The 26,219-nt window shown below is 34.7% G+C and overlaps 3 protein-coding genes across 5 annotated transcripts in view; 1 reads left to right on the top strand and 2 right to left on the bottom strand.

Annotated features, from left to right (window-relative positions):
- LOC110464806 (borealin-like) lies at nucleotides 1–14,460 on the bottom strand. The gene is made up of 10 exons (XM_021520244.1): nucleotides 14,387–14,460; nucleotides 12,812–12,959; nucleotides 10,888–10,982; nucleotides 10,501–10,534; nucleotides 10,196–10,292; nucleotides 8,036–8,111; nucleotides 7,014–7,069; nucleotides 4,044–4,124; nucleotides 2,358–2,484; nucleotides 1–1,319 (listed from the first exon to the last, which is right to left on the bottom strand). Exons 2-10 carry the CDS (start codon nucleotides 12,948–12,950, stop codon nucleotides 1,191–1,193), a joined length of 834 nt encoding a protein of 277 aa, XP_021375919.1. The 5' UTR covers nucleotides 12,951–12,959; nucleotides 14,387–14,460; the 3' UTR covers nucleotides 1–1,190.
- A 45-nt stretch (nucleotides 14,461–14,505) lies between these two features.
- On the top strand, nucleotides 14,506–19,068 carry LOC110464772 (uncharacterized protein C1orf109-like). Its single transcript, XM_021520161.1, has 5 exons — nucleotides 14,506–14,587; nucleotides 16,655–16,957; nucleotides 17,328–17,507; nucleotides 17,964–18,079; nucleotides 18,418–19,068. Exons 2-5 carry the CDS (start codon nucleotides 16,656–16,658, stop codon nucleotides 18,459–18,461), a joined length of 642 nt encoding a protein of 213 aa, XP_021375836.1. The 5' UTR covers nucleotides 14,506–14,587; nucleotide 16,655; the 3' UTR covers nucleotides 18,462–19,068.
- A 1,709-nt stretch (nucleotides 19,069–20,777) lies between these two features.
- Nucleotides 20,778–26,219, bottom strand: part of LOC110464771 — a 24,098-nt gene continuing 18,656 nt past the window's right edge. For all 3 annotated transcript variants that reach the window (XM_021520160.1, XM_021520158.1, XM_021520159.1), the window contains exons 3-6: nucleotides 25,878–25,958; nucleotides 25,086–25,275; nucleotides 23,886–24,021; nucleotides 20,778–23,519 (exon numbers count right to left, since the gene is read on the bottom strand). In XM_021520160.1, the coding sequence (XP_021375835.1) occupies nucleotides 23,289–23,519; nucleotides 23,886–24,021; nucleotides 25,086–25,275; nucleotides 25,878–25,958 (638 nt within the window). In that variant the 3' untranslated portion in view covers nucleotides 20,778–23,288. The remainder of the gene's footprint in view (nucleotides 23,520–23,885; nucleotides 24,022–25,085; nucleotides 25,276–25,877; nucleotides 25,959–26,219) is intronic.

Genomic DNA, 26,219 nt, shown 5'->3' with positions numbered 1-26,219 from the left:
AATCAATACCTGATCACAAGAGAAGATAACTCTGCAATACGAAAAGACGGAATACATAGTAATGTGTAATTCAGCCCCAGAAAAAATGTCCTCCTAAGAGAATAAAATTCTGTATGTAAAAATTTCAATCAGTGCAAAATAGATAAATCAGAATTGACTAACAATTTATTTAGTGATGCCACAATGACTTAAACAAATATGATAATTATCCTGCTTTCTGCTTTCAGTAAAACCAATTCAAGCTGATATTAAACTCCTTTTAGCTTTATCAATACAGATTGCTACGTTCACCAATTCTAAATTTTTCAATCATTTTTTTATAGAATTGAATTTTACCTACAATCTCAAAAATTTTTATTATGTGAGCCGTTGTAAACTTCTTTTGGTTTTAGAGAGAAAATGGGTCTGAAAGGACAATTATCAAATATATAGCCCTTTTGTATCCTTCACACCAACACTACCAGTCAGAGTTGTAGTAATGTCTATCGTTTGGTAGTCTGGGATCATTGATCTGCACCACTGACACAATCTGCTGTCGTTTTGCACACACTGTCTGAGAATTTTCATAATGTAGCTTACTTAAAATTAGTGTGGAAACCATTTTGGGATGTATTTCCTACATAACAACACGCTGAGACCAGGATCTAACAGGGTATATGTGTTGAGGCGCTAATCACTTATTCCTATCCAAACATGATATCATATCCAAATATCAAGGATATTCGTCAATGGATCAATGTTTAAGACACAAAAATTAACAAAACATTGAACATAGCAGTTCTACCCGATTAATGTCAGACTCTACTTGTGTGCAAAAACATTGAACACAGCAGTTATACCCGATTAATGTCAGACTCTACTAGTGTGCAAAACATTGAACATAGCAGTTATACCCGATTAATGTCAGACTCTACAAGTGTGCAAAACATTGGTCACCACAGCTCAACCAGAGCAATGTTGGACACTTTTAATGAACTGATGTACTAGAGATATGTCTCACATCCTAATGTACAAATATATCGGCATCTCTATGAAATCCATTCTGGGTTTCCACCTTAGATATCTAATGGGATCTGTCAATGTCTTTTAGCTCCTCCACAGTGAACAAGCTAATTACCCCTGTACATCGGTCTCCTCTTTGTTTAAGTACACATTTAGGATATTTTCCAATCCTAGGGAAAGATTGTATTTCAGTTCTTTGCTTTTTTGATAAAGTCTTGTAGAACTCCCACTAACTGTGAGAGTTGAGCTTTGGGTATGTTGTCCGGTATCACTAAGTTTTCTAATTCACATTCCGGGTCCACGTCTACTGTCAACGTCTGAAAAAGAAGAATTTGACAATTCATTTAATGTCAGTATCAGTTGACCAGTATTAATTTTAATTGACCAAAAATATTCTTTCCATCTTCATTTGGTGACCTGATTTTATTTATATATTTGTTTTTCAAATTTGGGGTTTCAATTGATGGAATAGCAAACAGCCAGCATTATCCAGTGATTCTAAAAATGAAAAGCTTACTATATATATAACAATGTTTAACAAGCTATGGATGCTTTGTTCTGTAAAATATTAAATTAATTATTGTATTATCTGATATTTAAACAGAATATTTCTTGATATGAATATGTTTGAGAGCTTCACCCCTACTTGATGATAAATACCATGATAATTAGTATTTATCAGGAAACCAAGACTATCCCCAATAAATGAGGTATTGAGCGTAGAAAGATTTTAATCAGTAATATATACAGACATACTAGGGTTATCATTCTCAACAATTGAAATTCATTTCTAATCATGTTTTCGATGCATTACAGAGTAAAAGACAAGATCATGAGCCAACACAACCCTTTGTTAACATGAGACCTGTGATGTAAGGTAGTTACGAGGACATATATCACTAGTTACTGGACAAGTCTTAACAATATTAACCCAATGAACTTGACACTATGTCTGCTGAAGTGTTATTATTTTACCACTTGAAATTTTAAAACTGCAGTAAGAATTGTTAGTTATAGATACTGAAGATCACCTAGACAACAAAGTAAATGCAATGTGCATTTAGTTTGGTGAACTTTTCCTCTAATTACAACATGAAACATGTGCATTGAAATCTTGACTTCGACTACAAAATCTTCATCTATAAATAGGTTTCATGATCAATTGCTAAAACTTGCTATGTTTTTCCATTTCTTGGGATTTGAAAAGAATTCAAGAAAATAACTTTGAAGAAATTATCTGAAAATAATAAATATACCAAGAACATATTTATCTCCAAACTTTTGACACATTTCCGATTCCTTGAAAGCAATTAAACTTGAAGCAATTATCTTTAAATCGTAAGCAAACACTGTACCTTTCCTCGTTTCCTAATATTTCCTTTGCCTCCGAGGCGTGTGGGGTTCTGGATAGGACTACCGCCCATTGACATGATAATTTCTCCTGGTTTGGCTGCCCGCTTCATGTTTCCTGTCATTGGCAACCTGTAACAGTCACAATAAACACCCAACTGATTTTTGTGAATACTTTGAACAAGAAAATGCTTTCCCTTCTTTCATTTTTTTTCATGCTTGCGCAAGAGGATGAATTTAACATACACTTGATACAGAGAATTTGATTTAAAAGGCCACACAGTAGCATTTGGTAGGGTGTAAATGTTAGTGAATGGTACATATTTTGTATAAATATCAAGTGAAAACAAGTTGTTTGTGTACTGCCTGACATGTGGGTAACTTCATGTCCTATACTAAGGTAAACATGCCTGTTATAGACCAGTGTACTGGGTAGAGTAGACAAGGTAAAATCAAATAGGGTCTGATCATTGGAAATTAAATGGAAACTTTTTGGAAAACATATGGATATTTTTTATTGCACATAATGCCTTTTTAGAAGATGAAATGTTCAACATACATTAAATGGTTTAGAAATAGCGCAAGACTGAAGAAATTGAACACTACCTGCAGTCTTTAATTTGCTATTAAGTGAAATTAAAGAAAAGTTGAAAATACTAAATATAACAATAGTACATAGTACATGTATATGGGTACACCTATCTTACCAGTTAAAGCTGTGTTGTTATTAAGTCTAGCATTGTACATGCAGTATTACTGTAAACTGGAAAATGTTCGCCTTTTTCGCCCTCAATAGCAAGGGTGAATTTATCATTACAGCAATTGTCTATAAACAACATAATATGCATTGTAGTAAAATGTAAAAACAAAATTCAGAGTGGGAGAATATCGATTATACCAGTGAAAGGTGAATGTTTGACTGTATTCTGTATAGTCAACAGTAAGGAAAACTGCAGGTCATGGTTCTAAACATTCCATACCAATTTTCATGTTTCTGACCTAGTTAGGTAATTCATTGAGGTCGCAAACATTTTCCCTTTACTTTTTCTGTACTTTTGTTGTTGTATATAGTGAGAACTCAGAATAAAATCGCACATAAATGTAGGATTGTTTTTCCACATTTTCCATATTTTGTTTCTACTTTATTATATATGATCTAACGGTGATGTTATTTCAAGTTGAAGTGTTGGACAGACTAAAGAGTAGGTTTCATAAACATAATTCCAGAATAACTTATTTCTATAATTTTTGCATGAAGCTGTTGTTCTGAAAGTTATCACATCAATATTCACCTTTTAGGAGGATACATGTCGGGTGGAGTAAATACCATTTGTTTAGTAACACTTATTTCAATTAAAGTTCTTGGTATCAAAACAGTAACATTCAAAATATCTAAATCCCATTTGCTGAACAAACTATTTAACATAGTTGTACTTGATATCTTGAAGTTAAAATATATCAGAATATTTCAACTGAAATATCTTTTAAAGATTTCAGAGTGATCAAAAAAGCATGTCAGAAATTCTGCAGTGTTTTTCGGTTTTAACAGCCACTTTCTACCTGTACTATTTAACAGCCACTTTCTACCTGTACTATTTAACTAGTACCACTGCTTCCTCCCTGTACCAGTGATGACTTACGGATACATGAAGTGAAGACACAGAAGTAACCTTAATGGGAGTCGTGCTTACCGTGGGTCAAACTTGGGAGTAACAAGAGGTGTCTCCCAGCCTGTGGCAGACATACTCCTACCCATGGCAGGGGTTTTCATCCTGTAATAAATGTTACATCAAGTCAATACATTGTATAGGTACAGCAAATCATCACAAGTCTAGCCAGCTGCATCAAGTCAGTACATTGTATAGGTACAGCAAATCACCACAAGTCTAGCCAACCACATCAAGTCAATACATTGTATAGGTACCGCAAATCATCACAAGTCTAGCCAACTACATCAAGGCAATACATTGTATAGGTACAGCAAATCATCCCAAGTCTAGCCAACTACATCAAGTCAATACCTTGTCTAACCTACAGCAAATCATTACAAGTCTAGCCAGCTACATCAAGTCAACACATTGTATAGCTACAGCAAATCATTACAAGTCTAGCCAGCTACATCAAGTCAGTACATTGTATAGGTACAGCAAATCATCACAAGACTAGCCAACTACATCAAGTCAATACCTTGTCTAACCTACAGCAAATCATTACAAGTCTAGCCAGCTACATCAAGTCAACACATTGTATAAGTACAGCAAATCATCACAAGTCTAGACAACTGCATCAAGTCAATACATTGTATAAGGTACAGCAAATCATTACAAGTCTAGCCAACTACATCAACTCAACACATTGTATAGGTACAGCAAAGCATCACAAGTCTAGCCAACTACATCAGGTCAATACATTGTATAGGTACAGCAAATCACCACAAGTCTAGCCAACTACATCAAGGCAATACATTGTATAGGTACAGCAAATCATAACAAGTCTAGCCAACTACATCAAGTCAATACACTGTATAGGTACAGCAAATCATCACAAGACTAGCCAACTACATCAAGTCAATACATTGTATAAGGAACAGCAAATCATCACAAGTCTAGCCAGCTACATCAAGTCAGTACATTGTATAGCTACAGCAAATCATTACAAGTCTAGCCAACTACATCCAGTCAATACATTGTATAGGTACAGCAAAGCATCACAAGTCTAGCCAACTACATCAAGGCAATACATTGTATAGGTACAGCAAAGCATCACAAGTCTAGCCAACTACATCAGGTCAATACATTGTATAGGTACAGCAAATCACCACAAGTCTAGCCAACTACATCAAGTCAATACATGGTATAAGGTACAGCAAATCATCACAAGCCTAGCCAACTACATCAAGTCAATACCTTGTCTAACCTACAGCAAATCATTACAAGTCTAGCCAACTACATCAACTCAACACATTGTATAGGTACAGCAAAGCATCACAAGTCTAGCCAACTACATCAAGTCAACCCATTGTATAGGTACAGCAAATCATCCCAAGTCTAGCCAACTACATCAAGTCAACTCATTGTATAGGTACAGCAAATCATCACAAGTCTAGCCAACTACATCAAGTCAATACATTGTATAGGTTCGGCAAATCATTACAAGTCTAGCCAACTACATCAAGTCAACACATTGTATAAGGTACAGCAAATCATCACAAGTCTAGCCAGCTACATCAAGTCAGTACATTGTATAGGTACAGCAAATCATTACAAGTCTAGCCAACTACATCAAGCACTACTCAGTGGAGCTCATTCTCTTAAGTCTAGCCATCTACATTAATTTCTGTAGGTCTCAGTGGAAGATATTCTTCCGAGTCTCGCCATCTACATTGATATTTATAGGTCTCAACGTAGCACACTCTCAACTCTAGCCATCTACATCAATATCTATAGGTCTCAGAGAAGAATATTACAGATCTGACTGACTACATGTAGTTATCCTAGTCCCAGTGATTAAATAGAGTCTTTCAGAATATGATGCAAGATTTTACCGGTTTAGATAAAAAGTCAGCAACAAGATTTTGAATGAATCATATTAATGAACTAGTATTGAATTAATTAGTGGTAAAGGAGTATATGAGTTAAGGAGCTAAAAAAGGACTGATGAAAAAGAGCTGTATGTTTTTACATTTATGACATTAATATTCTAAAACAAGAATTACGCGTAATAATATATCTCGCCGTTACACCCTTTGTGTTTTAAAACACAATTTATGCTTATAGCATTTTCAAATAAATTCCGTCAGAGAAGAGGATCTTCATAACCATGTGGTAAGGAGCCAAGCATTTCAAATCTCTGTTTCTGACCCGCAATACAAATGGAGCCAAGCATTTCAAAACTCTGTTTCTGACCCGCAATACAAATGGAGCCAAGCATTTAAAATCTCTGTTTGTGACCCACAATGAGTTGTACATCGCATTACCAGTACCTACTGAGCTAAAAACTTAAATTTAATATTAGCTGGCCAAAAACAAGAAATTTTGATATGTTCATTTGAGCAATAAAAACCTGTATTATATGTTGAAGTACTGTGTATACTGAAGGTTTGTATAAATCTGTAAATACACCAATTATTAAAGTATGTCCAATTCTCAAAATCACCCAAAATTCTGTTTTCTGCCAAAAAAACTGTTGTGGTCATCTCAGCAAAAAACCTGTATTATTTATTGAAGTACTGTGTATACTGAAGGTGTGTATGAAATTTGAAGTTAATCTAAAAATTATTAAAGAAGTTATGTCCAATTCTCAAAATCACCCAAAATTCTTCATTTTTGGCTCAAAATATGTAAAAAAATAAATAAAATAAAAATGAAATAAGAATCCCCCCCACTTTGACTTGATAGTATAAAAGGTAGACTCCAAAAGACCCTTCATACAAAATTCAACATCTAGGCCATTATTAACTGATAACGAAGCATAATGAAAACTTGACGTTGAGCTAAACGCAATGTTTGACGCCGTCGTCGGAAAAGCAACACCTTAGTCACGCTTTCGCTCCTCCGTCCCGGCGAGACAAAAACTTACAAAATGACTACAAATAGTACATACATGTATGGAGTTGTATCTTAATCCATACAGAATGTGTTTTATTCCCTCGTAGTACTTACATATGTGACATAGGTGTATTCATTGCTGGTCTTCCTCTTCTTGCAGCTGTCCTTGGCTGAAAGTAGGTAAAATAATCCACTACATTTCACAAGTACATGTAGATCAAAGGTCTCTAAGGAGCGCTGTGTTGGAGCGTAAAATGGCTTGTGATATGTAGAAGTTATAAGGCAAAATGAAACACAGTAAATTACGAAATTCTTATTTCAATAATATGAATAAAATTTAAAGCAATGATTACAGATTGAGACCTTTGTTCCCATGAGGCTGATTCATAACTGTAAACTGTCATAAAGATATGGTAACTACTGTAGGTCACAATAAAACATGAAATATTCAGGTACATGTAACTCAGTATAAGTATACATTGGAAAGGTAGAGATTCCACATATATTGTCAATCTTCTTTCCAAACAGTGTCTTTCAGATACACCCCACACTTTTCAACTAACATTAATAATTATTACTGCTCTCAATAGGATTTAAAAGTAAAAGAGCCGTAGGTTAAAATTTTAATACAGCTTGTAAATTCAGGGAAAAAATAATTCAGAGAAGTAAACCCTTAAAAAAAATATAACTCTACATAATTTTCTTCCATTTTTCCTTTTAAATTTAGAAATCTCAAATTGATCTATGAATTTTCACTTAGTGCTTGTGACTTCAGTTTGTGATTATAGGTAATTATAGGTCTTACTAAGTGATCAGTGACCATTGGTTACAGTTGTTGTGGGTCTTGTGAGAGGAAGTAATAAAATGCTGGGAATTTTATGACTTGTAATGGTCGTATCATTTATGTAAGTTGTAACTCAGGCAATCTGTGTCAGTTGACATGTAATGTGCATCATCAAAACTCAGTGTACAAAATCACCGTGTTAACCTATTCACATTGTTTTTGTTATTTAGTAACTGTGACAGAGAAGTCATCATTACCTGTGTAAATGTGCATCATCAAGACTCTGTGTACAAAATCAATGTGTTACATTGTTTTTGTTACTTAGCAACCGTGACAGAGAAGTCATCATTACCTGTGTAAATGTGCAACTAGGTGTTGCACCCTCCTCCTCAGAGATTGTTTCAAATATGTGTGGTTGTAGATGGGACCTACACACAAAAAACAGAACAGACATGTAACAACACCTGCATCTAAACATATAAAAGACATGCACTAGAGCTGGAAAGTTTAATAATCAAATCTATCCTATTTGCCATAATTAACACCCAGTGCGCTTAAAAAACAGCTTAAATGGGGCGCTTATTAGGGTTATAAAATGTGAGTTACTATGGAGCAAGTTGTTCAAAATCAACTGTTGCTACAGTATAACAGAAGCACTTTATAAACATTCCAATGTGTCTGTTTCATTTGCTTCAATGGGAGATCAGCCATGATCTCTGCTTTAAATGTGTAAGTACTGTAAATCATTGACCGGGCCTGGGCAGGTCTGGGATGGGCAGGGGATTTATATAATTTCAATTCCTCTCCCAAAACAAGAGGCCCATGAGCCTTAACGGTCACCTGACATCTGATTCAAATTAGGACTGTCATCCAGGGGCCAATTCATACGTTTCGTCGGTCCGAGTGACTTTGCTGCATCGTCCATTAATTTTTCCTTGTGAACATAATAACTTCAGTAAATATGAACCAATTTTGATGAAACTTTGTATGCAGCTTTTTCTCAATGAGCTCTTGAATGAGTTTGAATACCGGACCAATTTGACCATAACTTACATAGTAATTGCCCTTGGTAATTCTATTATTGTTGGACCCTGTGAACACGATAACTGAAATAAATGGGTGTGACTCCAATTTTTACCCAAGTGGTCTGTTTTGAACAAACTTGGTAACTGTATATCTTCTGTTCTTGGTTAAAAGAAACAAGTAAAAGCGTAAATCAATGATTTATTAAATAAGGCACAAAATTTTAATAGCACCTTGTTAGTAGCAAAAACTTGTCATGAATGAAAAAAAAGGTGTACCACATGAATTTACATCTATTCTTGTGTAATGTCAATCAACATCACAGGGACAAATAAATAATAAAATGACTAAGGGCAATAACTCTGCAGGTTACCATCAAATAATTACCGGACAAAGTTTCATTGAACTCCGTCAACATTTATTCAAGTTATCGTGTTTACAAGGTCCAATAATAATATTATTACAAAGGGCAATAACTCTGTAAGTAACTGTCGAATTATTTCCAGTTTCGAACTCATCCGAGATCTTAATGATAATAGAGTACATACAGAGTTTCATCAAACTTTGTTGATATTTACTCAAGTTATCGTGAACACAAGGTCCAGTACAAAATAGTGTAATAATATTATTACAAAGGGCAATAACTCTGTAAGTTACTGTCGAATAATTCCCATTTTCCAACTCATCTGAGATCTTATTGATATAAGGCCGCATACAAAGTTTCATCAAACTTGTTTGATAATTACTTAAATTATCATGTTCACAAGGTCCAATAATAATATTATTACAAAGGGCAATAACTCTGTAAGTTACTGTCGAATAATTCCCATTTAGAGTCCGGGTTCTTATTGATATGTGGCTGCAACAAAGTTTCATCAAACTCTGTTAACATTTACTCAAGATCTCATGCTCACAAGGTCCAATAATAATATTATTACAAAGGGCAATAACTCTGTAAGTTACTGTCGTTTAATTTCCATTTTCGAGATCTTATTGACATATGGCTGCATACAAAGATTCATCAAACTCGGTTAACATTTACTGAAGTTATCGTGTTCACAAGGAAAAGTTAATGCACGACGGACGACGACGGACAAAAGGCTATCACAATAGGTTACCATGACCAATGGTCAGGTAACCTAAAAAAGAGGAAGGGATGCTTATTATAACAAATACAGTACATTAAAATACAAGAAAGCTTTTTTAAAGTATAAAGCACATAAAAACAATACCAAATGACTAAGATCACTCTGTGTTACTGTTGATCATGACTATCATCATCTGATGTTGATCACCATACTTCATTTAGATAGAAAAACCCTTCTGATTTACAATTGTTTTTGAAATCTTAAAAGTATAAGAGTTAGCAAATATTCATCTTGCTGAAGTTAAGACCATATTAAGGTTCCACATGTATACTACAATATCTACATCAAGTACAAGGTAAGACTATTTTTAATACTTGCTGACTATGGACCTACATACTTACAATTTACCAATTTTCATAGCTGATAGTGTTAAAGAACTCATGTTATCCTCTTGTATATCCAAGTGTTTCTCCGCTAAATCAACAGTTCCACCACAGCCTGGAAAGGAGATTCCATCTTGTATAGCATGTATATCATGTCCTGAATACTATACTGGATATATTTGTGTTGTTGCTTAATTTTTATCAAGATTTTTTTGTTACATTTGAACTCTTATTTTTACAATAAATGCTCCTGTTAAACACAAGATTAGTCCTAGGACTATTTAAACATACCCGACATTAATCATTAAAATAAATATACATACTTATAAACTCTTCAAGGGTCATCTTTCTGACAGCCTGTAAAACAATATAAAAAGGTAGAACAAAGTAAGCACTATAATCATACGAGGAAAAGGTATGTAGTCTCCCAGAAGTAGTACCTCAGGTAGATAAATGTCTAACAATGTTTCGTTATACAGTAATACATGTAGATCAGGAAATGTATGTGATAATTTTATTTCCTCCATTTCTGTTATACCTTCTTCTGAAGGTAGGATTTCTTGGGAGTTATATTTGTCAAAATGGGAAGAGAAAACATGCACATGTCTAAATTTCATTAGACCCTTAACATATTGGCAGCAAAACCCCTGACAAAAGCACATATACAGAGCATATATAAGATGTCTGTTAACAATAACACCAGTACTTACAATTGGCAAGCGGGATAGGTCCCACAAAAACTTCTTGTCTATCAAACTCAGCATATTCTCCAAATCTTTGGCTAATTTTCTGTTCTGTTCACTAACTGAAATTAAAAGAAAAGTCTTTATAATTAGCTACAGTGGTTTTGCTTGTATGTTAACTAAAGAGCTATGTTTGTATGTAAATCTATATGCTATTCAGCACCATAGTTAACGCTATAGCCACAGGTTATATGGTGTCAAGCTTGGAAAAAAGAGTAGACATTTAACTTTAAAAACTGTATTGGGAACATGATTCACATATATGTTCATAAGATAACTTTTACATTTTCATAATACAACATCTTGTCATTTTGAGGTTCAAAACAAGTAACTGCTGTATATTCTTTTAATCAAACTGGAGTAAACTAATTTTATATTAAAAACAGAAAATGAGCTTTAGCAAGGATTTCTTTTTAAATTTGAAAATTAACAAATAAGTAAAGCATGATGCATGCTTTTATAATGAGAGTAAACAAGTGAATAAGGATTACAGGTAAGGGCTTGAATTAGGACTGCCTTACCCAGTATACCTTGTAATAGTCATGGAAAAGAGTTTTTATGATGACATTTTTTAAGTAAGAGAAACACCTTAAACTGTGAAATAGTAAAAAACAAGAGTTCCGCAAAGGGGTACATGATACACCCGTCAGATGTCAAATGAGCAGTTTGCCACAAATGGCCATAAGTGCATAAATTTTGAAGAGATAAGCGTAAATTATACAAAGGGCCATAACTGCATAAATAACCGGCATGGTGGAGTAGTTACCATATCTTTATGACAGTTTACAGTTATGAATCAGCCTCATCGGAACAAAGGTCTCAATCTGTAATCATTGTTTTAAATTTTGTTCATATAGGTTATCAAACTTGTCTGAGCTTTCATGGCGATGAACCTTCCTACCAAGTTTGAAATTAATCCATTCAAAATTACTCAAGTTATTGAGCGGAAACTTCGGCATTTCTACAAAGGGCCATAACTCCGTAAATAACTGGCAAATAATTTTGGTTATCGAACCTGTCCAAGCTTTTATGGCAATGAACCTTCCTACCAAGTTTGAAATGAATCCATTCAAAATTACTCAAGTTATTGACAGAAACTAATGTGTGCCCGCCCACCCGCGTGAAAACATAATACGTGCCGTTACTATAGACGGGTGTATAAAAAGGGGACAATTCTTGGCCCTAAGGGGCCTCAAACTGTCCATTATCTTGACTATTCCTCAGTTTTTGGCATTTCTCATACCTATCTTAGAAGATGAAAAGTGATTACAATTTTTCAGAACATTGTCAAATATTCAACATTGCTGTTTTACAAATGAGACCGGCAAGTTGGCCATGTAACAGTTTGTTTGAGGTTAAGTTTGTTAATATATATATATAACAAGATAGAGTATTGTGAGCAATTTATGACCCCCTAAATTTGGACAGGCTTCAGTATGAAAAAGTGATAATGGGGCATAAGACCTCATTTCAGAAAAACGTGGCTTTCTGCATGACAAGAGATACTCAAATAAAATGTCTGGTAATTGTAGGTCACAGCATATGCCAAAGTGATGCAAGATACAAGGGCCATAACTGTGTATAGTGGGGTGCCAGGCTGAATTTTAGCAAGTGGAACTCAGCTATAACAATTACACAAAATTATACAAATTGTGTAGGTGACAGGGTATATGAAATATATGCATCAGACAAATGATGAAAGGTGATTTGTTTGATTTTGTTTTGAAGTGTTCAAAGGGCTATAACTCTGTATATAGTGGGACACCTGATATACAATTATACAGGTCTTTTATTTTAAAGTAGTAGGTGTAATAGCAATGTGACATTGATAACATCAACACTTGATTGATGTTCTCAATGCAAAAACTTATTGACAACTTATAGCACATACCTCTGATTTTTAAATCTTGCAAATACACATCAAGTTTTTTGCCTTTTTCCTCCTCTGATAGATCTTCACCAACCCTGTCTAATTGGACCTTTGGTTTGGACTTTGCGCCCTGCATTCGTGTTGCTCTTTTCTTCGGCATCTTAAATTCCTGAAAAATGTTTTATCAATTAACAATCGAAAAATATATATATATACAAAAATGATACAAAGGGAATTACAGGTTGTTTTTAATGGAACTGAATTTCTCCCACTGTTCATTGAATTGTCTCCTGTTTTACCTGTACAAGAGTTTTCATTTTCCCCTCAAGCTCTAAGGCATTATTTTTTGGACATCCCCTAGGGTATGACAGTTGGCCTGCAGAAAGAAACTACACAATGATGGCATGGAAACAATAAATTATGACATCACAATCAGCTTTCAACAGTAGAAGTCAATGGCAAATCAGGATAAAAACACAGATTACAAATTCTGATAACCAATGTTTTCAAACGGGTACATTTCTGAAAGGAAGGGAGAAAAAAAATCATCCCCTATGTTGAAGGTATGCTAGAGAAATTTCAACCCATATATGTAGGATAAATATATATTAACCTTCCACCCTAGTGATCAGTTTGAAGCAAGCCTTTGGTTACATAAGAATATATATCCCCTGTGGTTGTGATTTCTCTGTCATAGACTCATACCCTCAAATGGTAGCTAGGGGATTTACCAGACGATTATATAAGTCAATGATAAGCTGAGGATCAGTCTCAGAAAAGATTTTTTGTTGTTTATGAAACAAAGTAACATTACTTTATACAGTAAATAATGTTCAACACCAGGGTGGTGTTTTATGCCGTATTTCTAATATTAACACTGGCATGGCCTCCTCTGCCCTGGCCAAACATTGTCTTGTCATAAGAAGCTACGTTATCTCAGCTAAAGTTGTCCCTACTGTATGCTCTGGTTTGGAGCTTTGTTAGTACATATTCTTTTTGTCAAATTATATACTGTATATTTTGTGAAGTTTCAACACTTGAGCCCTTCCATTTAAATTAAGTTATGCAAATCTGAAGACACAGGTGGATGCATGATGGATTTTTAAACTTCTTTGTTGTGGTGTAGGTTTTGCTCTTTATTTTATCATTTGATCCTTGGAAAAGATCGTTCGGGTAAAATGCTGTTGTTTGAAAGAATGACTTCTCTTTGTGACACAAACGGGTAGGCGTCTTTATCTATATGAACGAACACCCATCCCCACCCTCAAACTGGAGGGGTGGTTTCATTTGGCGTCTATCAGTAAAATCATATGAAACGGTTGGAACAATATTACACATATAAAATCGAGATCCCCGTTTCTCCATATAGTTTTTTTGACGAGTGTCCAGCTGTTGACAAAATGTTCGCATACAGCGATACGTACACTAGACTTCGGTGTCAGCTTGTCGAAGTGGCCTCACTGGCATGTGCGTTCATCACTACTAGCCGTGACTAAGATCCTGAAATTTGTATAAATATTTATTACATGTGACACGTTCTGAGACCTCCAGTTATCTTCGAATATCAATATTTCATTAAATATAATCAAGCCATACCTTTATTTATTCTGCTTTCCGAGCCCTATAATTCCGCGCTTGTGTTTTGAATTCTCCTATTCTACGTCAAAAATAAGCTTAATTCATGTACGTCAATCAAACGGTTTAGGGACGAAGATAAAGCACGGTCACATGATCAAAACATGGCAGATGAAAGAGCACATGGGGATATGTTGTCAGAAAACAGTGAGGATTGAATAAGTATGTGATAACACACACATTTTTATCAAGTGCAAATTAGGCATGTATCATTGTATGCTTATTTTGCAGTTTACGAGAAACGGATGAATTCAACATCGGGAAGGTGTATCTATACAAAATAATACCGCTAAGTTCTTACTTTCATCAGTTCATACCTTACATAATTTCTATGATTGATATCACTGCATTTGTGAATATCAGCATTTTTTGGGTAAACATCTCTATGACAGATTCACACAACCTCACCATAGGAGCATACTATAGACCACCATCAGACACTCACTAGAACAATTAGAAATCTCCATGAGCAGACTAGGTCAAAACAACAACACAATAACATACATAAGTTTAGATTTCAACTTACCACACATAGACTGGCAAAACAACACAATCATACCAGGCAAACAAGAACAAAAACTTCACCAGCACCTTCTGGACGTCAAAGACAACAACTCCCTCACACAAATAAAGACAAAGCCTATCAGAGGAGACCACATACTGAACCTGACACTTACAAACAGACCATCAATCATTACAAGACTGAAACCACCCCACCTATAGGCAAATCTGACCATGACATAGTCTACACTGAAATTGACATTCGACTGAATAGAATAAGAAGAGAACCCAGAAACATATACCTCTACAACAAAGCTGACTGGAACAACATAAGAAACGATCTCACACTTCTAAACACAAAACTTAACAACAAACTAACCAAACCGCAGACAATCTTTGGGACATGTTCAAAACAACACTTAATAATTCAGTCACCAAAAATATCCCTCAAAAACACATCACATATAAATCCAAGCTCCCATGGATAACATATTCTCACCTTCGACTCATGAAAAAATGTAAACAATTACACACTAAAAGCAAAACAAAACATTGAACTTTAATATACAGAAATACAAATCAGCAAAATCAGAACTACAAAAACAAACCCGTTACGCATATCTTAACTACATAGAAAAAATGATAAAAGACCTACCAATAGACGAACCCAGCATACCCTCGCCTAGCAAAAAATTCAATCCAAAAAACTATTCTCCTACATAAAAACTGCAAGAAAAGGACCTTCTCCACACCCTCTCATGCCAGAAATACACATTACGCAACAAGACATCAATAAACTACTCAACAGCATCAACCCACATAAAGCAACAGGACCTGGCAATATACATGGCAGAATACTTAAATTAAAGAATTAAGTGACACCACAGCATCAATTCTCACAAAAATCTTCACCCGTTCGCTCACTACAGGAACACCACCATCAGATTGGAAGCACAAACGTCAACCCAGTATACAAAAAAGGAGACAAATACAACCCAGCAAATTACAAACCAATATCACTAACCTGCATCACATGTAAACTCATGGAACACATCATAACAAGTGCCACAATGACACATCTGAAGAACAACAACATATTTTATGGCCTACAACATGGCTTTAGATCCTTTAGATCCTCCAGATCCTGTGAAACACAGCTCACCACATTCATACACGATCTTGAATCAAACAACATGCTCCACACTTGAGGAGTTCAAGCAACACATACCCTATGCAGCCCTTGAAGCCCTCATCACACGCTAAAACATACACCAGCTTTTACTTTTTATCTACCAACCCTTGCACACTCCCCCCCCCCCCAAAAATAAAACCCCTTATCACTGTAAATAACCCCTTTTTCACGCCTCTGTGATAGGACCCCCGAGGGCCGCATACTCATCAGCACATTGATGGAGCCCCTGCACCCTAAAGAAGAAGAAGAATTGTGTTTCAAAACAATGACATGTTTTATATGATTGTACCATTAATTCAATAACAGCAGTCTGCCATTTAATCAATATAAGTATCACAATCTGTATATAAAATTACCCCTTATACTATAAGGGGTATTTTTATATACAGATTATTATACTTATATTGATTAAACGGCAGACTGCTGTGGTACCAATATTTCAAATGCAATATTTTCTGATGCACTTAAATCAAGAACAGTTCTTTAATTATTTTTCTATACATGTATTATACATTCTCTTCTGGTTTAATGTTTAGTATGAGCAGTCGACAAAGTCTACAGCTTGCTAATGACAATGGAGAACACAAGTTGCTGCTTCAGCTACAGAAGTCTTTCAAAATCGTACAGCAGTGTGTGACGGTCTGGTGTGTGGTCCTGACAGAGTCACGACCACATCTGGTGACGCTCAACAACCTGACGGAGCAGTTTACCTCCTGTTACAGTACATCCAACATACAGCTGGCAGCTATTACATCACAGTTACCAGATGTCAAAGATAAACTTCAGCAGAAACTGCAGGAGGGAGTTGATGCTAAACTTGACGTTATGCAGGAAAAGTTGTAAGTTCCTTGCAGAAATGTTTTTGATATACATGCAATATTTCTTTCATGACATATTTGTTTGTTAATGCAGTTAAATACAAATGAAATCAATAGAAGGCTTGTTGTCCATCATATTTTATTTTATTAGTGTTTTATTAAGAATAGCAGGGAAATTAATTCAAGGCAAGTAGAAATATCTTGTCTAGGGGAATTTGATATTGGATAATTAAGGTTTTCATTTTACCTAAATACTTTCTTTTTATTCATCACTAAAACATGATATTTTATAGATAATTATCTTACTGAACACTCTGTGTGCTACTTTATTATGGGTAATAACAATTGCATTTGCATTGGAGTTATTAAAAAGAGAACATTTTCTACCCAGGTCTGTATTACATGGATTGTGTGAAAAGATATCAAAGCAGTGCAAGTATTCTACAGATCTTTATACCAAGAATCATGTAAAGCTGAACTTGGTAATGGTAACCACAGCCACTGCAACCCGGCCATCCATAGCAGACATGCTTGAATGGCTTCAGGATACAGAACAATTGTTTCTTCAAAGGTAATAATGCTTTAGTGGTGTTTGAAGATTTGTTTAAAGTAAAAGAATTATTGTCGTTATTACCAAGGTAAGTATGAAAATTACTGATATCAAATTTCCTGATACACTTTTTCAGTACTTGAGCTTTGTTTTTGCTGGATAGATTTCTCACTTTAATACCTGTTTAAGTAGGGTACATTACATACTTTCTATAATTTATTTTTGGTCCATGGTTTCAGGATTTTTGTTTTACTATACAGTACATATAATTAGTTTTCTGTAAGGATATACACTTGATATACTAATGTAGTGCAATGTATTTGTATTTTAAACCAACCTAGGTGATACTTCCCTATAATGGTTTAAAATACTTGTATTATGTTTTATTTGAATAACCATTAAATATATATATATATAAACCTTAATCAGATTATTTTCATTTTTATCTTGTGATTGATCTGGCTTACTTTGATGTAGGTACTGGGCTCGGACATATATCCTTGACCAATTCAGGTTGGAGGACAAGTCAACCCACCTGTCCGACAATGCTATCTGGAGTTATGATGACAAGGACATCCAGAAACAGTTCCAAGGTAAATACAAGTACAATGGAATAACATCATCAATAGCATAGCACCTACGCTTTTATGTAAGTAAACAAACCTGAAAATTACATTAAATATAATTTCTTTCTCTTTGTTTGTATGGCATCTTGATATGTTTATGTAATGTACCAACAATGAAAAAACACTTTAAATTCATTTTGTATTCACAGGATATAAAAAGGATGTTTTAAATATCCTAACATACTTTTAGCAATATGATTTAAAAATTAAATTCATATGTGACCATATATAATAATTAATCTTAATGTCTTTGTTACAGTTGTCTCCCCTCCCTTGTAAAACTATCAACATATTTCTTGTTTCAGAAAAGTTGTCATACCTGTCCTTTTTCTTGGAGGAAAAGCTTTGAATGGAGTTAACACACCCACACAGCATGTATGTGGTTGACTCAAATACCAGAAAAGCCAGTCTGTGTTAAGTCAGAGTTGGTACTCAGCCTTCTCAGTGATGGTTAACACTAAGCCAGAGATAATGACCAGGTATGGATACCAGGAAGTCATTTTCCAGTGGTGAATGATTTCTCGTTTCGGTGGTCGCAGCAAACATGTCCTATTGCCACAAAAATGAGCTGTGAGAACTTCAGGACTGATATGGTATGGTCATCAGTTCAGCTGTCCACTTCGGCACTTCCAATAAGTGTGTCTTTTGACAAGATATATGAGCTTTTGACCAGTTTACTTTACAGTACAACTAGCCATGTGAAGGAAGTGATTAATATCATCCAAAACAGACTTGACAATTGCAAAGATGCATTGTAAAGGCTAAAAAATGTAAAACAGTATGGATGGAATGCCTTTGTGTTGGTGATTTGGAAAGGCTTAAGATATTGTAGTGATGGACTTATTTAAATGATTATGACTAAGATCTAAATTGAATATTGAAAACTTAATTCGACATACTGTGTTTTATGTCTGATAAACGGAACAATATGATACAGAATAAATGCCTGTATTTACTGTCTAGTTATGTTGGCATTTTGTAGGACAATGAATATTTAACAATGAATATTTAAATCTAAATATAGTATCCTTTGCTTCATTTTTCTTTTCTCCAAATTATGAATCTTTCCTCTTTTTCTTTCTCCCTACTAATTCTATAAAGCCTCCCTCTCAGTGTATCACTAACTGCTTCATAATGCTAGATGTTTTACTAGACACCATACTATGGCAATACGTTTTTCTGGACTTATTTAAACAAACATCTGACCGATTACAATTGTTGTATCACACTATTACCCTTATTTTTTCCCCTTTGCAGACACCAACAATTTTATACATTTCACACACGCTTCTTGTCGAAACCCTGTTGTATGCTTTATAAATTAAGACAGAGAATTTTGAATGAACCCATTGTAACCTGTTTAATCTTGACAAGTTGATGCAGAAAAGGTAATACAAGTATAGTGGCTGACAATCCTGGGGGCTGAGGAGTAAGGTCAAAAGTGTTCTGATGAGTGTCCATAACCGTGATCAAATTGGATATCGACCCCAAATTACAGCGACTTTCCTGGTTATATTGGGAATTGCCACAATCATCAAATTGGGAAAATTTCGCAACATAAAGGGGAAAATTGGGAAAATTTGTAAAACCACATATTAAAAAAACCCCTTAAAACACCAAGTAATACTGTATTATGTTTTTTAAAAGTTACAAAAAGATAGTAACACTGCAGTTACACACATTATTATAGACATACTGAGCAATGTGGGCTGGCCACCACTTGAAAAACGACGTAGGAATATGTACTTCTGTACTCTCTATAAGATTGTACATAATCAAATGGCCGTTTCATAAGGTACACTGATATCTCCCACACGTCTCACCAGGCATGCCCACACTCACTCCTTCCAGGTACCTTTATGTAACAGTTACACCTAGATTAGAGAACAATCATTTTCCCCCTAAAACCATATCAGATTGGAACCGCCTTCCTCCAGATATCTGTGAACTAAACAAACTCAGTACCTTTAAAACTGCCATAGCACTAACATCTTAGACTCAAAGTATTCTAAGCCATGTACATTATAAGTTTTTAATCAATGTTCTTTTTATCCCTTGGTTAGACCTTAAAATAACATAATCTTCTGCCCTTTATGGTTAGCGTTTGGCTTTCTGAAGTGACTATGACTGTCTGTGGACATCTTTTCCGACTCGTCATTGTGACTGTCGCCGGAGTCGGTCTCAACATTTGTTTGAACATCAGCCGGTTCAGATTTGTGGTCAACGACAGAAAGAGCAGTGTTCACTTGAGAAGGATTAATTTATAGGCCGACTTAAAGTACAGGGATCGACTTACAAAACGGAACTAACAAAATCCGGATTTGAAAAAAACGGTGCATTGATTGGGATTTTTTTTTTCTGAATTGGGAATTTCCCCAACTTTTTCCAATTTGGAACGTTACAGTTATTCCCTGAAATATTAAAGTACATGGGTCCTGACAAAGTAATGTAATATTGTGTTAGATATCCAAGAACCATACAATTAACAAATTTGGCTCATTTATGGTGAAGAAAGCTTTTTTGCAAAAAATTCGTTGAAATCTGTTCCATGATTTTAAGAAGGAGAATCGTTTATGAAAGCAGGACGGATAACCTCATGTGACGACAGGCAAAAGATGATTGCAGTAACCTAATTAACAGTATATCATAACACAAGATTCAAAATGTAGTAAACAATTTTATTGTCGGACACTATATAATGTTTGGCATGAAATGTCAATAGTGTTGTAATATACACACAACTACTGATCCATCGTCTATAGTACAAATCAGTACAGATCTCCTGCCATACACTGATCTATTGTATATAGTACAAATCAGTACAAATCTCCTGCCACACACTGATCTATTGTATATAGTACCAAAAAAGTACAAATCTCCTGCCACACACTGATCTATTGTATCTAGTACAAAACAGTACAAATCTCCTGCCACACACTGATCTATTGTATATAAGTTATAGTTTCACAATGTAGTGTGCATCATTAAACTTTCCTGTCGGACAATTATTGATATAACTGTTGTTAATGTAACAGAGGTCATTTTTTTTTAATGCCTCCTCTAGGAGTTGAACCCGGTACCTCTGGCTTACTAGTCTTACGCTCTACTGAATGATCTAAAGAGAAATTCTCCTTAGCCGAGTCGGTAGGAAGCGGCTAGTATTTTACCAAGTTGACATTAGTTCATAGTTCATGATTGTCAGAAATTTTGACATATCCAGAATTTTAAGTAAATATTTATACAATTATAACTTTACATTAATGAGTAACCTTTGTTTATTTAATGTTCTCTTCAATGTTTCCATATTCAAGGAACATTATCAACTCAAGTATTTTTCCCTATAAAGAATTTAGAATTTTTCAATAACGGTAGTGACCGCAGTGTGTACACTAAAGTCACTTAAACATCTCACAATATATTTGAAAAAAATAATACATTTATCAGCTATCACAGATTGTTTTGTAAATATCATCTATATATTATTATTTACATGTATATAAAATCATAAACACTTACTGTAATCATATATATGTATAAATATACTGTTATCAGTAACAGATCATGTTTAGTAGATTATAAAGGATGTACAAGCTTTATTCTATATCTATCAAGGATACAAACAAATAGCAAAAAGGTGATCAGGAAGCTTTCCACATGGTTATAGGCCAATACAAACATACAAAGAGTACACACAAAACATTTTAAAGTACTGTTCAACCTATAAGTATTTTTATCCTGACTACGTAAAAGTCGCATGCTGTTTATAAATCATTTTCAACATACATGGTGTTGAACACATGACTTTGTATTTAGCCAACTTAGAAAAGCTCATCATAGATATCTACACCACATTTGTGTAAATACTCATACAAAATGTAAAGATATTCTGTAGCTAACAGCTGGGTACACCAAATTGTATATAGAAAATGTTAATGACTTCAACTCACCTCGTGTAAATGCCTGGTAAACCCCAAACCCAGACTTCATACTGCTGAAAGGACATACTGTATCATAGAATGGGGATAGCAGGAGCCATATTACGCCATATGTACCCTCAAAACTGAAATGGCCTAATTATCAACATCTGAAGAAATATTAATAAATTACATTTTGGAACTGGGCCCTAATTAACAAAGAATAAACTGTAAATAATATTGTTTAGCCGTCCTTATCACTGCTGTATGGTTTACAATACCTTCAGTCAGGAAAACTCTGTTACTTTGGTTATATACATGGTCTTTCAAACAAAAGTGACTGCAAACAATGATCTATTTACAGCAAGGATATTGTTGAATACAGTCTGATAGAATGTAATAGCAATGTCAATAGAAGGTAGTATACACAGTATCATTTATCGCTTTTGTATCACTAAATGATTCAATGTACCATGCAGCTGTTTAGGTTATACTACCTGAAAATGGTGAGCTCTTGTATTTATTACTCAAAAGTAACACTGTCAAAATACCAACACTCGGCAACAAAACCTAGCAGCTTTGATAACTATAGGTAAAGCATTCAGCAAAAAACTATGATGTCTCTGGAAAAAACACCCCAGATGAACTGATTCAGTAAAACAACATTCATTTGTACTTTAGCATGAAGACTGGTCACATTCTACATATATGTATACATAACCAAGGTCACATTCTGAAGTGTCTCCTCTTGGAGTTGAGCTGGTTACTAAGTTCAGTACTCTATTAATTGAGAGCTAATAGGCAAGTGATTAGATCATTAACTACTGTGACATATATTAACATTGAATTTTGGTACCAGGTATAATAACCAATTTAACATTTGTAATTTTATTCTAGTACAATTCCTCACTAATGTGCCTCGCGCGTTAGTTTGAATTTAGTTTTTTCAATATTAAAAAATTCATAAATTTTTCAGAATTTTACATTGATGAAAAAATGTATAACTACACAGCCTGTAAATGCAAGCTTCTCAGAAAAATAGATATAAACTTTAAGATTATACGCAATGAAGTTTATTATGAAATAGAACTACGTCCAATAAGGAAAAACACAACATCAACATGATGTCAACCTATAGTGACCATGATATAAAAAAGAATGGCACCAAAGTCGATTGTATGTAAATGCTGTGAAAATCTTTCTTCACTCCAGTAACAATTCCTCTGAGAGTCATTATTATTTTAATGTCGTCTCACCACACGTTAGTCGTCAGAGTCGGAGTTATTGCTGTGGAGGTCCCAGTTTGATCGTTTCTTAGAAATGTTCTCGCCCTCTTTAAAGGCACGCTGTAACTTAAGTAATGTTTGTACCATGCGGTCAGATTCAGTGTGGCCCTCAAAGTGTTGTTGTGCCTTCCGAAGCTCTTGTTTTTCACGGTCCTCAATAAAACTTTCCTGATTTTGTTTTTCCCGCACGGTCTTTCGCTCACGGTCCTAAAATGTATTATTTTACATCATGTCTAGAACTGAATAGTAAAATGTTTACAATATAATGTATATTTCAGAAATTTCTACAAAGCAAAATCCAAGTCCCTGAGTCATCTTTGCTCCATGGGATTCAGTTATTTCATGATTTCCTTCTATAATTTCACTTAGAGCTCAAAAAAATTTGATGGTAATTAACACATGGAAAATGCCTACAAAATTCTCTATTTTATTAATAATGTGCTAGTAAATAGTCAAACCTGCCTTAGCATATTTCGCCTAGCTACAGTTCTAGGGTATATAAACTCTAACAAACACAACTGTTTGAAACGATTGTTTTTGGGAAAAATATCTGTTATTGAAACAAGATCTCACCCGGAGTCCTATGTCGTAGGGATCGCTGACATGGATGAGCGGTTCTATCCTGTGCTTGGGTTGTTGGTATCCTGGGGCAGGGGGTATCACAGTATCTGGTGGTTCTATCCCAGCATTTCTGTAGATCTCCACAAGTCTGTCAGACACATAATTTTATCACAAACTTTACTCTTTATCCTGATAAACTCTAAATACATAGGCTTATTCATTTCTTGAAAAAAGTTTTTTCAATAAAAATGTCCCAATGCACATAGTATGTTATTTGTAAATTTTAAGCATGGTAGAGTAAACCAAATTTAAATGTTCCCTAGAGGACCAGAAGTGCAGGTACAATTTGTGTAGAGTTTACTGTTCACAAGACAATTGCTCTTCATGGGACACTTCTATGACTTTAGTATAAGCAAGAAGTCCCAATAAGCTTGTTTGTAATTTTAAAAACAGATTTTACTGTTTCCAATTTCAGATTTGAGTAAAATCAGATTGTGACTCTTTATTTCTAAAAAAACAGTTCTGATTTGCCAATCGCCGTGAGGTTAAGAGTGTTAATTGACGTATATTAATGTGATATGCAGTGTGCCAGTGGGGGCTGGGGTGGTGTCAGTCATTTCAGTCAGACCTCTTTACAGGGATTTTAAATAACAATTTAGATATTAGTATATATCTCGGTGCATTGAGTTGGTTAATAAGAATTTTCATCCCATTTTTAATTCATGTTCAAGTTAAACTGCCCTTATCATATAATCTTTAGTATAATTTCTTTCTTAATATTGTCATCCAGTATCTATGATAAGACATTTATGGATGATGTTCACAAGACAATTCCTTGCCATTGGACACAACTAGGACTTTATAAGTGGCTTTGATATTATTATTATTTTGGTGTGTGAACTTCCAATGATCAAATATTGATCATGATGTGACATATGGGCGAGGACCATTCAATCCCTGATGAAGAGCTAAGCTCGAAAGCTTGGACATTGAGTTACTGTTGCTATTTATTTTATGTTCCTTGTGGAAGCTTTGTGATATATATATATATATATATATATATCAATAATAACCCTTTATTTAATCTGGAATCTACCCCCAAGGCCTTGGAATGACAAAAAATAAGTTCAAAATTCCTTGAACTCATAAAGTAAGATAAAAAATATCGACAATTTAAAAAAAAAAAAAAAACCTACAGAAAACAATACTTACTTGCTATAGCGCTCACCCCGCCTCTTTCTGACTTCATCCCAGCTGGGGAACATGTAGTTGCCCGCTAAAGGTGGGGTGCTTTTGTAGCCCTTGAGAGGTGTAACCTCGGTGTAACGGACCATGGCTCCGTGCCCTCGTGGACAGTGGAAGTATCGTTTGCCCTTAAATACTCCATTATGTACAGAGTTCACTGTTGGAATTGAGAATAAGAAAAATGAATCTTTTTTAACTCTTTATATGACATCAATGTATCCATGTGTCTATTATGAGACAAGAGAATAGCTACATATTTGTTACACTATAATAACAAGAGGTCCAGAGGACATATATTGCTCACCTTGACAATCCTATTTAAGCAATCATGCTAAAATATTCTTGTTCAAAGTAATATTGCAAATAAATCTCAGCAGGTCCAGAAGCCAGGACTTGTTCTAGTAATATGATTATGTTTGTCTCTTCACACCCAGCAAGCACATATAAGCTACAGGGTGGTGATCTCAGCTGATTCTTAGTTAGGTCCCAAGAACTACATCAGTCCAGAAAAAGTCATTTGAGGAAATTGTTGAAGATGGGAGAAGGGTGCCATGGTATGACATAACCTCACGTTTTTCAGACCAAGTGAACTAAAAATTGATAAAAAAAGTACTTGTTTTATAAAATGTCTTGAAATAAGCTAAAGATCATTATGTTAGTCTTTGTTCCAGAAATTTAATGTTCATGTCTTTAGTTAAAGGTGTTCTCTAGTAATTTAAGTCTGATAAACCAATTCCTCAGAATTACATAATACTTTACCATTGTCATCAAGCTTGACCCCTACATACAACTGTGGGGCGATGGAACTGTCGTCAACAACACCCACAAACTTCACGGTGCCTGTAAATTTAAACAATCAGTCTTAAATTTTGCATTTACCGTGACAGACAAAACACTGGTACACAGATAAAAAAAAGGGCAGTTTTAACTTCACATCGACATATATCCACTGATATCAACACATACATGATAAATGAATGGCATCATTGACTTCAGTATTAGTAATTTTTCCTTATTTGAAGAGATACCATTTATGTTTTGTTTGTGCTGACAAATACAAGAAAGAAGGGAAATGGATTGGTGAAGACAGGGGGGGTGGGG

This window comes from Mizuhopecten yessoensis, unplaced genomic scaffold, assembly GCF_002113885.1.
Source record: "Mizuhopecten yessoensis strain PY_sf001 unplaced genomic scaffold, ASM211388v2 scaffold11033, whole genome shotgun sequence".
Taxonomy (NCBI): Eukaryota; Metazoa; Mollusca; class Bivalvia; order Pectinida; family Pectinidae; genus Mizuhopecten; species Mizuhopecten yessoensis.
The sequence above is the reverse complement of the archived record's forward strand: the minus strand, read 5'-3'. Positions and strand labels throughout refer to the sequence as shown.